The sequence below is a fragment of the Salmo salar genome, chromosome 20 (assembly GCF_965601325.2).
Source record: "Salmo salar chromosome 20, fSalSal1, whole genome shotgun sequence".
Taxonomy (NCBI): domain Eukaryota; kingdom Metazoa; phylum Chordata; class Actinopteri; order Salmoniformes; family Salmonidae; genus Salmo; species Salmo salar.
The window spans coordinates 88,946,675-88,959,834 of NC_138310.1; the positions used below are offsets into that span (position 1 = coordinate 88,946,675).

The 13,160-nt window shown below is 44.4% G+C and overlaps 1 protein-coding gene across 3 annotated transcripts in view; it reads left to right on the forward strand.

The window, feature by feature from the left end:
- usp32 (ubiquitin specific peptidase 32) overlaps window positions 1-13,160 on the forward strand; it is a 105,582-nt gene that overhangs the window by 44,283 nt on the left and 48,139 nt on the right. For all 3 annotated transcript variants that reach the window (XM_082966797.1, XM_014163631.3, XM_014163633.3), the window contains exons 3-11: window positions 289-394; window positions 711-829; window positions 5,725-5,884; window positions 10,397-10,528; window positions 11,310-11,417; window positions 11,887-12,002; window positions 12,616-12,678; window positions 12,829-12,912; window positions 13,095-13,156. In XM_082966797.1, the coding sequence (XP_082822923.1) occupies window positions 289-394; window positions 711-829; window positions 5,725-5,884; window positions 10,397-10,528; window positions 11,310-11,417; window positions 11,887-12,002; window positions 12,616-12,678; window positions 12,829-12,912; window positions 13,095-13,156 (950 nt within the window). The remainder of the gene's footprint in view (window positions 1-288; window positions 395-710; window positions 830-5,724; window positions 5,885-10,396; window positions 10,529-11,309; window positions 11,418-11,886; window positions 12,003-12,615; window positions 12,679-12,828; window positions 12,913-13,094; window positions 13,157-13,160) is intronic.

Consider the following 13,160-nt stretch of genomic DNA (forward strand, 5'->3'; position numbering starts at 1 on the left):
TCACTAATGCTCTTATGGCTGAATGGAAGAATGTTTCCCCACAGCAATGTTCCAACATCTAGTGGAAAGCCTTCCCAGAAGAGTGGAGGCTGTTATAGCAGCAATGTTCCAACATCTAGTGGGAAGTCTTCCCAGAAGAGTGGAGACTGTTATAGCAGCAAAGGGGGGGGACAACTCCATATTAATGCCCATGACGAGCAGGTGTCCACATACTTCTGGTTGTGTGTGCGTATGTGTGTTCATACCATCTTTCTTTTCTTTCTCTGTACTCTCCTCCTCTCCCTGCAGGTCATCTACAACTCATTTGGAGGCACGTCTAAAGGACTACACTTTAACAACCTCATCATTGGCCTGGTGCTGCTGACTAGAGGACGAGATGGGGAGAAGGCCAAGTGTATGTTCTCTCGCTCTCTCTCGCTCTCTCTCGCTCTCTCTGGCTCGCTCGCTCTCTCTCGCTCTCTCTTGCTCTCTCTCAATAAAGTGTGTGTGTGTGTGTGTGTGTGTGTGTGTGTGTGTGTGTGTGTGTGTGTCTGTGTGTGTGTGTGTGTGTGTGAGAGAGGCAGCAGAGAGCCAAGGCCATGATGACTAGTAATGGACCTTCAGACTGCAGCTACTCTGGCTTCTGTCTGAGTCTGCCTGCCACTGATGAGACCAACCTGCCTTCCAGAATGAACTCATTAACTGTGTGTGTGTGGTGTGTCCAACCACAGACCTCTTCAGCCTGTTTGCCAGTGAGTCGGGCGGCTATGCAGCGCGGGACGACATGGAGGCCGTGTTACGGGCATTGGACGGGGAAGTCCCGCCATCTCTAAGGAAGTGCTTCAGCGAGGTCAGTCACAGATTACTGTCCTGTCAATCACCCAGACTGACACTTTGACTGACACACAACACACTCCTCTCCAGTCATCACTCAGTCGGAGGTTCCGGTCACAGTGTGTGTGTGTGTGTGTGTGTGTGTGTGTGTGTGTGTGTGTGTGTGTGTGTGTGTGTGTGTGTGTGTGTGTGTGTGTGTGTTTACACAACACACTCCTCTCTCCTCTCCAGTCATCACTCAGTCTGAGGTTCGGTCACACTGTGTGTGTATTTACACAATACACCCCTCCAAGAATCCAATATCATTATCAAACTACAGATTACTCCTTTAACATAAAACCACCCTGCTTGTCACTCCTCTATCAGGCTCCTTAACAGCAGCATGTTTATATATATATATATATATATATATATTTTAATCCCAGCCCCCGTCCCCCGCAGGAGGCCTTTTCCTAGGCCGTCATTGTAAATAAGAATTTGTTCTTAACTGTCTTGCCTAGTTAAATAAAGGTTAAATACAAATATAATCATGAAAATAACTGCCGTTCTCATGGTAATTGACCGTTAATTAACATAAACACATTTAGCATATCCTGGCTTCCACACATATCCTACAAGCCACTGATGCAGACCTTTGGAACATCTACATTTTAAAAAGTCTACTAAATCCATGTAATATAGTCTACACCTTCACAATAAATCCATTTATTTATTTTAGACAGGTTTAAAGAAACATTATGATATGAAGAAAATGTATTGTACAGAATATAAACTGACCTTCTGTGGCATCTGGCTATGAGCCAAGCCCTAAGCTTGTTCATTTATCAGACGGCTTAAAAGACCCGTGAAATTCATTTTATATGATAGGATTTTATAGTAAGAAGAATATAATTAGATGTAGTTATTTTTTGCAACTTTAGTTGTGAATGATTACAAACCTTAGAATGTCTTTTAGATATCAGAACATGTGTGGTCTGCATGACGCGACTATAGGTTATTGATGATTTGAGTAAGTCGCAACAAACAACAACAACTTACGCTCTGTTCCTTGCCTCAGGCTGCACACGCTGTTCTCTCATCAAGTGATCATATCACCCATAAGGCTATTCTCAATTTAATCCTCTCTTTGCTAATTTGTCAAATTTTTTGTTTTGATTTAGAATGGCCCATTTATCAAATGGAACAGGGACAGGTACAGGGAGGGAAGAAAGGCATATCATCAATATGCACTGGAAATCAAATGAGGCCACTTTCCCGCCATTTCATTTTTTCACTCATGTTGGGTAGGCTACTCTGGTTGTTACACTCCACACATCAACCACTGTTTTGAGGAGCATGCGGCCTCTCGCTGTGCGACAGCTGATATTCCGCCATAGGCTCCCCAAGACCTGTTCCTGTAGCTACCCTGTGCTTCAATTTGGGGGAAACCAAGTGAAATCTGTTCGAGGGAACATCGACAGTAACAAGTTTTCACAACGAAACAACATATTTCATAAAAGTGTTGCCAGCCCCTCTGTATGCGCGCAGGAGAAAGGAAGGGAGGAGATGGAAGGTAAAGGTAATGTCAGCCTATTTAATTATGAAAATATAACAAAATGCCCTATTCCCGGGCTATTCTAAATCAAATACATATTCACTATAATTGTAGACTAACTCATCGCCTAGGCCTGTACAGTTCTCTGCTGTACCTAATGTGCGTTGTATAATGTTTTTTATCGGGCCCCTTGACTAATTACACATTTTGTTGTTGTGTTACAGCCTGAATTAAAAATGGATTTCATAGATTTCTTTTCTCTCCGCCAGCCTCACACAATACCTCATAATGGCAATGTGAAAACATGTTGTTTTTAAATTGTTGCAAATTTATTGAAAGTCAAACACAGAAATGTCACATTTACATAAGTATTCACACCCCTGAGTCAATACTTTGTAGAAGCACCTTTAGAAAGACTTGAATCGCTCTCAAAGTTAGTCTCTAAGAGCTTTCTGCAACATTTGCCCATTATTCTTTAAAATATTCTTCACGCTCTGTCAAATTGGTTGTTGATCATTGCTAGAGAGACATTTTCAGGCCTGAGTCAAAACTCAGCCACTCAGGAACATTCACTGTCTTCTTGATAAGCATAAAATGTAGAATTGGGTTTGTTTTGTCCTACTAAAAGGTGAATTCATGTCTCAGTGTCTGGTGGAAAGCAGACTGAACCAGGTTTTCCTGTCCTTAGCTCCTGTCCTTAGCTCCATTCTGTTTCTTTTTTATCCTGAAAAACTCCCCAGTCCTTAACGATTACAAGCATACCCATAACATGATGCAGCCACCACTATGCTTGAAAATATGGGGAGTGGTACTCAGTAATGTGTTATATTGGATTTGACCAAACATAACACTTTGTATTTAGGGAAAAAAGTGAATTGTTTACCACATTCTTTGCAGTATTATTTTCGTGCCTTGTTGCAAACAAGATCCATGTTTTAAAATATTTGTATTCTGTTTAAGGTTTCCATCTTTTCACTTTGTCAATTAGGTTAGTATTGTGGAGTCACTACAATGTTGATTCATCCTCAGTTTTCTCCCATCACAGCCATTAAACTCTGTTTTAATGTCACCTTTGGCCTGATTTGGGTGATACCCAGTCACTTTGTAGCATTGATACACCATCCAAAGTGTAATTAATAAGTTGGACATGCTCAGTTTTTTATATTTTTTATTTATTCCCATCTACCAATAGATGCCCTTCTTTGAGAGAAATTGGAAAACCTTCCTGGTCTTTGACTGCGGGACCTTACAATTATCTGTATGTGTGGGGGTACGGAGATGAGGTAGTCATTCAAAACTCATGTTAAACAATGTTAAGCAATATTATTGCACACATGCAACATATTATGTGACTTCTCATTTTTACTCCTGAACTTATTTAGTCTTGTCATAACAAAGGGGTTGAATACTTATTGACTCGAGACATTTCAGCTTTTCTTTTTAAATCATTTGTAAAAAAATACACACACACACACACACACACACACACACACACACACACACACACACACACACACACAGTACCAGTCAAAAGTTTGGACACACCTACTCATCCAGGGTTTTTCTTTATTTTTAATATTTTCTACGTTGTAGAATAATAGTGAAGACAAACTATGAAATAACACATATGGAATCATGTAGTAACCAAACAAATGTTAAACAAATGTTAAACAAATCAAAATATATTTGAGATTCTTCAAAGTAGCCACGCCTTGTAAGCTTTGCACATTCATGGCATTCTCTCAACCAGCTTCATGAGGTAGTCACCTGGAATGCATTTCAATTAACAGGTGTGCCTTGTTAAAAGTTAATTTGTGGAATTTCTTTCCTTAATGCGTTTTGAGGAAATCATTTGTGTTGTGACAAGGTAGGGTCGGTATACAGAAGATAGCCCTATTTGGTAAAAGACCAAGTCCATAGTATGGCAAGAACAGCTCAAATAAGCAAAGCGAAATGACAGTCCATCATTACTTTAAGACATGAAGGTCAGTCAATCCGGAAAATGTCAAGAACTTTGAAAGTTTCTTCAAGTGCAGTCGCAAAAACCATCAAGCGCTATGATGAAACTGGCTCTCATGGGGACCGCCACAGGAAAGGAAGACCCAGAGTTACCTCTGCTGCAGAGTATAAGTTAATTTGAGTTTAACAGTCTCAGAAATTGCAACCCAAATAAATGCTTCAGAGTTTAAGTAAAAGACATATCTCAACATCAACTGTTCAGTGGAGACTGCGTCAATCAGGTGTCATCAAGACTAAGGGTGGCTAGTTTTAAACAAATTAAAATATATTTTAGATTCTTAACACTTTTTTGGTTACTACATGATTCCGTATGTGTTCTTAGTTTTGATGTCTTCACTATTATGAATATATGTCTTCCCTTCCTGGTTAAATAAAAGTTAAATTAATTAAATAAAATTATTCTACAATGTAGAAAATAAAGAAAAACCCTTGAATGAGAAGGTGTGTCTGAACTTTTGACTGGTACTACATGTCTGCTTTCATATTATGTGGTCTTGTGTGTAGGCCAGTGACCAACAAAAATCTCAATTTAATCCGTTTTAAATTTGAGCTGTAAGACAACAGTATTTTGTAGAAGTTTAGGGGTGTGAATACTTTCTGAAGGCACTGTAGTGTATGCATAACCTCTAATATTCATGAGTGTTTTTTTTATTTTTTATTAATCATCACCTTAGAAAAAACACTGTCCATTCCGTTGTTAGGCTTCGTAAATAACATCCACAACGACCATGTTTTACTTTCAACCTCTTAAAGGAACTTCTTTCTTCAAATTGATCAATCACAGGGAGGTGAGATTTTAAAAAGCACATACTGTTTTAATGATAAGTGTTTTGGCATTTTGCATTGATGTCAGAGTGGTTTACAGAGACAATAGCGGCCTGAGTACCAGGTTCATTAACGACCCTTTGATCGTTAGCGAGCTCGGTACTACCAACGAATGTCCGGAGTGCATAAAAGGTGATTACCGTGACTCAACGGTCACGTAGAATTTTACTGAGGTCATGACTGCCAGTGTGGCGGTAAATATGGTTACCGCAACAGCCCTAGTTTGCGAGTTCTTTACTAATTAGTGACCTTAATTCATCAATCAAGTACAGTGAAAACCCGCAGCAACTTGGCCGTCCGTGGAATGAGTTTGACACCTGTGGTCTAGGTCATGGAAAGAGCAAGTGTTCCTAATATTTTGTACACTTGTGTATTTGTTTTGTAACTAATGTGTAACTCTATTGGCTAATGACACTTCCACAATACATCTCTAATATAAACGCTAATCCCTGTCCGTCTCCCTGACAACGTTTCCTACCGCTACCTCCTTTTATGATTTGGTAACAAGTTGTTGATGTTTTTTGTTTTCTCAGGGGGAGAAAGTAAACTATGAGCGCTTTAAGAACTGGCTCCTTCAGAACAAGGAGGCGTTCACCTTCTCCCGTTGGCTGCTCTCCGGAGGTGTGTGTGTCACCCTCACAGACGACAGCGACACGCCCACCTTCTACCAGACTCTGGCCGGAGTTACACACTGTGAGTGACTGCTACCGTACTCCTCTCTACAGCTCCAGTCCTACCCTGTACACTGTAAATAAACTGGCGCTACTGAAAGGCTTCTATGGAATTTGGTGTTCATCTGGGTAAAGTCGACAACAACAACATAAGTGATGGTATCTCCCAAAAAGACAGGTCATTTACCTGACTGTTTTAGTTCGGTGCACATATTTCATATTATTTGGTATTTGTCACCCTCTGTCACATTCTCTTTGTCATTCATGTCCCTACTTCTTTTTCTGTCCATTGGAAAGAAAGCTCTTACATGTAGCTGTGTCCAAGTCCAATCAAAGATCGTCCAATCAAAGAGCTTAGCTGCTTCCTGTCCTGAGACCAATCAGAGAGCAGGAGAGATCTTTGCTGTCAATCCGGGAGAGTACCTGCAGACAGCTCGTAATCTGCTGTTGCCCACTCCCAGATCATCCTCTTAACTCTATGAGCGGTGTGTGTGTGAGAGAGTTCAGGTGTGTATGTGGGTGTGTGTGTGCACTCTTTGGCCGTGAGGACTTTCCAGAACATACTTCACTCTTGGCTAAGCCGCCATCACCGACTGGACACACACAACAGACGCCATGGAGGACTGACAGGCTTGTTGTCGGGTTGGGATAGTATTGGAATACTATTGGAAAATCCTTGGATTGGAACCAGGATGGTATGAGTTAACGTGGTGTGTTTTTTGTTCCTGAGCTGCTAGCCGTCGGTCGGTGGAGTCTACTATGGTACACCCCAGTCCTGTCGGCACGTCCCAGGGCATGTGTGGTGGAATATGGTATGGTACCTCTGTTGTCACTCTGACAGAGTCACTCCTCTAGGTGGGTACTGGGCACACCACCTCCTGTAGACTAGTGTCACATCCCAAAAGGCACCCTATTCCCTATTACGTGTACTACATTTGACCAGGACCCATAGGGCTATGGCCAAAAATAGGGAATTAGGTTCCATTTGGGACTGCCTAGGAAGTGGTCAACACTGACACTAGTGTGTTTTTTTTTGTAACAATGAACCGATAGTTGGAGTGAGTTAGTGGTTGTACTTGCTGTGTAATCCTCTTCCTGTTGCGGTGGTTGGTGCAGGAAGAAAAAGCACAAAGAAGCACTTTTTTTCACTTTCAGATTGTGGAAGTGTATATTTAGAGGCCTTGTGTGAACTCGCTTGCGCGGCTTGTTTTACGAAACCCAAGCGCAGATTGCCAATTATTTCTCTCAGTATGTCAGGCTACTCAGTCATGGAGATGTAGTCTCTTGTTTGAGAACAAAATACTGTCAGCCTGTATTTTAAACAGGCTCAAACCGCGAGCTCCAGCAATTTTAAAAGAGATCAGCTTCAACCAGCCAGGTAGAGTCCTGTCCTGAAATGGAATGTTAGCCATTTAGCCTAGCGGTTTACCTAGCGTGCTAAGCTTGGAAATGTGTCCCAAATGGCACCCTATTCTCTACAATGGTGTACTACTTTTAACGGCTGTAAACAATAGTGAATCACAGGTCCAGGAGTCAGTCAGTCAGTCAGTCAGTCAGTCAGTCAGTCAGTCAGTCAGCGAGCTAGCGAGGGGATGAAACATGTCCTTCAGTCAGTCAGCGAGCTAGCGAGGGGATGAAACATGTCCTTCAGTCAGTCAGCGAGCTAGCGAGGGGATGAAACATGTCCTGCAGTCAGTCAGTCAGCGAGCTAGCGAGGGGATGAGGCATGTCCTGGAGTCAGTCAGTCAGTCAGCGAGCTAACGAGGGGATGAAACATGTCCTTCAGTCAGTCAGCGAGCTAGCGAGGGGATGAAACATGTCCTGCAGTCAGTCAGTCAGCGAGCTAGCGAGGGGATGAGGCATGTCCTGGAGTCAGTCAGTCAGTCAATCAGTGAGCTAGCTAGCGAGGGGATGAAACATGTCCTGCAGTCCGCAGTCAGTCAGTCAGTCAGTCAGTGAGCGAGCTAGCTAGCGAGGGGATGAGGCATGTCCTGCGCAGTCAGTCAGTCAGTCAGTCAGTCAGCGAGCTAGCGAGGGGATGAGGCATGTCCTGGAGCCGATCCATAGGAGAGGTAATGAGTTTTATAGATTAGCAGTGTCAGGCAGGCTGGAGCAGCAGCCTGATTTAATGACACACAGCAACAAGATGAGCAGGTGTTTATTCTCCCTCAGCTCTGCTTTCCTTGCTAGTCCCAACCAGGCCTTAACCACTGCACTATTCACTGCTAGGCTAGCCCACGCTGGCCTGCGTTCAGTAAACACAACACAAATAGCTTTCATTCAGGTTTGTTTAGCGTTTGGGATTGATACAATGACTATATTGGTGTTCTCTGTGTTTCTGAAAGACCAGTTGGAGGACCTATTTTTTTGAGGTTTGTGTGTGTGTGTGTGTGTGTGTGTGTGTGTGTGTGTGTGTGTGTGTGTGTGTGTGTGTACGACATGTGTGCATGTTTGTAGGATTTAGTATTGTCTAGCTGTTCTACTCTTAAAGGGGCATTCAGTCAGTCAGGGGCCGGCCCCACCACACACACACCTCCCATTCCACACCACACCATGCTTCTCAATATTAATCCACCATTACTTCCCCCAAGCCATCTCCAAACCCTCTCTGTCTCTGTCTCTCTCTGTCTCTCTCTCTGTGTCTGTCTCTCTCTCTGTCTCTCTCTGTGTCTCTGTCTCTCTGTGTCTCTGTCTCTCTCTCTGTCTCTGTCTCTCTGTGTCTCTGTCTCTCTCTCTGTCTCTATCTGTCTCTCTCTGTCTGTCTCTCTCTCTCTGTCTCTCTCTCTCTCTCTCTCTCTCGCTCTCAATTCAAGGGGCTTTATTGGCCTGGGAAACATATGTTAACAAAGCAAGTGAAGTTGTGTTCTCTGTTTAATCCTGATGTTTCAGAGCATTTCTCCGAGGAGGGAAGGACTGAACGGTGGTTAAAAGGTTATTGAACCGCTGAAGTGGTTGGTGTTTACTTGTTTCCAATCAGTCCTCTTGACCTCTCCACTTCTCTCTTTCTCCATCAGTCTTCAGATTGAACACACACAAAACAATTGAACTCTCTCCACAGAGACAACTGGACCCTGCTGAGGTGGGCTCTTCCAGGAATAAACCTCAGGAGAACAGATGGAGGGGGGAGGGATGGATGCGGGAGAGGGAGATGGATGGAGGGAGGGGATGGATCGATAGGGAGGGAGGGATGGAGGGGGGGGATGTAGGGAGATGGATGGATGGATGGATGGAGGGGAGGGAGGGAGGGGATGGATCGATAGGGAGGGATGGATGAAGGGAGGGAGAGGAGGGATGAGGGGGAGAGAGGATGGAGGGAGGGAGAGGATGGATGGATGGATGGATGGATGGATGGAGGAGGAGAAGAAGGAGGGAGAGGATGAATGGATGGATGTAGGGAGGGGGAGATGAAAAGCTCCTCTCAATCCACCCACACATCCCAATCTGCAGCTCACTGCTATAGGCTGGCGATATTATCCCCCACTGACATCACTGTCTTATTGACCCATCCGTCTTCTAAATACAGACAGCAAACTAGGATGTCGGCCATAGCAGTGAGATTTAAGAACCAGCTTGGATTTGTGGTGGAAATCCGGAATGGTCTCCTCTCCTGTCAGAGAGTGAATATGACTTGGTCTGCATCCCACATGACACCCTATGCCCTATTTAGTAGTGTACTATGTAGGGAATAGGCTGCCATTAGGGGCGCAGTCTTAATTTGTGTATGTGTGTTTTGACACCTGTCTGAGTGACATGTATGGGATGACTCATGGGACAGTGTGGTGGAAAGGCAAGCCTGGGCTGGTATGAGCTAGCGAGCCGTAGGCTAATCTTATCAGTGTTAAACTGTGGATTAGCGCGATGGAGTGGGAGGATGAAGCCAGGATCTCTGGCCCTGGGGCTGGCTGGCAGGTTTCATACTTAACGGTAGCGATATTGGTACATCTAGTGAGCCTTGGCTCTGCCTTTTTTAGTTTGATTTGTGGTCTCACTTCAAGCCTCATCGAGATAGACTAAATCCCTTACAGATGGGGTCGCAAAATTCCGGTAACCAGAATTCCCAGGTTTTCCAGAAATCCCGATTTTTGTAAGATTCCTCGGAATCAGGGAATAAGTAGTAAATCTTGACTCCTCCAACCAGGATTTCTCTTGGGGAAAGTTACTGAAATTTTGCAACCCTACTTACAAGATCTGGGACCGGGCTACTTGAGACTACTACTTAAGACTACTATCCTCTGTCCTGCTCGTTAACAAAACTGTCCATAATCTATATGTCCATCAGAGGGGAACTGTGAAACGTGTTGACGTCATCTGCATGTCTCCATATCTCCATCCAAGTCCATGAAGTCCACTATAGCACCATATTGACATGACCTGAAGCTGGGCGACACTTCTTGTTTCCTTTCCTTACTTAACACTGCTAGGTCATGTGACTTTTTTTTTGTTGTTCTAGTAAGAAGATGCTCGGCGAATCTACAAATAAAAAACACTTTAAAACTATTTTCCAAAAGCATTTTCTTTTTCTCCCCTCCCACAGTAGAAGAGTCTGATATTATTGACTTGGAGAAGCGTTACTGGCTGTTGAAAGCCCAGTCCAGGACCGGACGCTTTGACTTGGAAACCTTTGTCCCGCTGGTCTCTCCTCCCATTCACGCTTCGCTAAGTGAAGGTAAGGAATATTTCTGATGTATTTTTGATGCGAGCCGGATGTTACGGGGACATGGTAAACCTGGTTCCCTCAGCTAGACAGTCACCCATGAACATTCAAACACAGTAATACACACATAATCATGTATACATGCCATAATTTGTATATATTGTGTGTGTATTATTATTATTATTAAGATGAGAAGCACTTCTGATGGTCTCTCAATGTTAAAACCATGTTGTTGTTTGGACTATACCACTATGCCCCACTGCTTGTGTTGTAAGAGGACTTTTTGTTGTTCAACGAAAACATGGGGGTTTGGTCGAACGATAGCTGCTGGGCTGGCCTTGGGAAAAGTTGTCTTTGAGCTAGGTAGCGCAAACGTTTGCTTAGAAGCTACATTGTCAAACACGCAAGGTTAACAGCTAACGTTAGCTAGCAAGCTAACTTGATTACAAGGGCAACGATGTCAACACTGACCTGAACGGGAAAATGTTGACTGTGTGCGTGTTTCAGTAGTAGCCGCTAGAGATGCTTCCTCTCACTACTCTGGGACCCAGAGCGAGGCATAAGGAAGGTTGTTCGAGTGGGCAGGGATTTATTGTAAAGATAAGGCCAGGCCAGTGGCCATGTTTTCTTTTCACTCCCCATGTTTATGAATGTTAATGTGATCCTTGTGATACGGTTCGAATGAGTTCCCAAAAGATCTGATACCAAACCTTCACACAAAACTATTTCTCTTTTGCAAATATCCATTTTGTAGTAGAACATGGCTAACTTGTCTTTTGATCTTGTTTTCCAGGTTTGTTTCATGCTTTTGATGAGAACCGGGACAACCACATCGACTTTAAGGAGATCTCCTGTGGCCTGTCTGCCTGTTGCCGGGGGCCCGTCGCCGAGAGGCAGAAATGTAAGAGCTGCTGTGTGATCTGTTGTAGAGAGTAGTGATTTCCTAACCTAAGGTTTCCTTTCACACATTATGGTGTGTGTACATGTACGTGTGAGTGGAAAAGCTGCAGCGCTTTTCACAATCTCCTTATGTTGTAAAAACATAGATGTGGTTGTTGTTTTTTTACGATCGTCAACTGCCTCTGAATAGTCATTAGTATGTAATCTACCCTGTCATCTAGATTCTCACCAGGCCTTGAAATTACATTTTCACGCTTGGAAATGGCAGCAGATATTGGAACTTAAGACTCCAGTTAATTATCTAAGTAACTCACTGCAGATCACACGGAGGAATACAGATGACTAGCACAACATGTTTGGTATAACTGCGGCTTGAACAGCGACTGCGGCTTGAGGAGTCTGTAGTTAGAAAGTACAATGTTATGTTATGGAGTATTTTTGTACCCTCTCTTTCTCTCGTGTTTCTCCAGTTTGTTTCAAAGTGTTTGACGTGGACCGGGATGGGGTTCTGTCTCGAGCCGAAATCCACGAGATGGTAGCCGCACTCCTGGAAGTGTGGAAGGACAATCGCACAGACACACTCCCTGTAAGTACTGCTGGACACGGACACCGCTCCCTGTAAGTACTGCCGGACACGGACACCGCTCCCTGTAAGTACTGCCGGACACGGACACCGCTCCCTGTAAGTACCGCCGGACACGGACACCGCTCCCTGTAAGTACTGCCGGACACGGACACCGCTCCCTGTAAGTACTGCCGGACACGGACACCGCTCCCTGTAAGTACTGCCGGACACGGACACCGCTCCCTGTAAGTACTGCCGGACACGGACACCGCTCCCTGTAAGTACTGCCGGACACGGACACCGCTCCCTGTAAGTACTGCCGGACACGGACACCGCTCCCTGTAAGTACTGCCGGACACGGACACCGCTCCCTGTAAGTACTGCCGGACACGGACACCGCTCCCTGTAAGTACTGCCGGACACGGACACCGCTCCCTGTAAGTACGGCTGGACACGGACACCGCTCCCTGTAAGTACCGCCGGACACGGACACCGCTCCCTGTAAGTACTGCTGGACACCGCTCCCTGTAAGTACTGCTGGGATACAGGCTAAATGGATAGTGTAATGGATGTGATTGGGTTTGATAAGTAAGCTACCTTACCTAAGTTCTGACTCTCATTGTCCTGTTTTCAGGAACTGCTCACCAACGTGTCGGACATAGTGGAGGGAATCCTGAAGCTGCACGATACGACCAAGGTGAGACTCTCCTAAGACATATAATAGGTGTTTTTTTTGTCTGTAATGTGATTGGATAATTATCTCATAATGCTACTGCTGTCCACTGACATTTTAACCCTGGTCTTTGACCCTAACCTTTGACTTAACCTTTGAACCTCACACACACAGCTGGGTCACCTGACCCTGGAGGACTACCAGATCTGGAGTGTGAACAGCGCTCTGGCCAACGAATTCCTCAACCTGCTGTTCCAGGTCAGACACACACACACACACACACACACACACACACACACACACACACACACACACACACACACACACACACACACACACACACACACTCATTTGATGGTTTGTTCCAGGTCTGTTTCCATGTTTCCCCCTCAGTTTATAGTTTGCTTTCTTTTCATGCCCCTCTGTCTGTGTTTCTGCAGGTCTGTCACATTGTCCTGGGGCTTCGACCTGCCACTGCTGAAGAGGAGGGACAAATCATCAGGTAT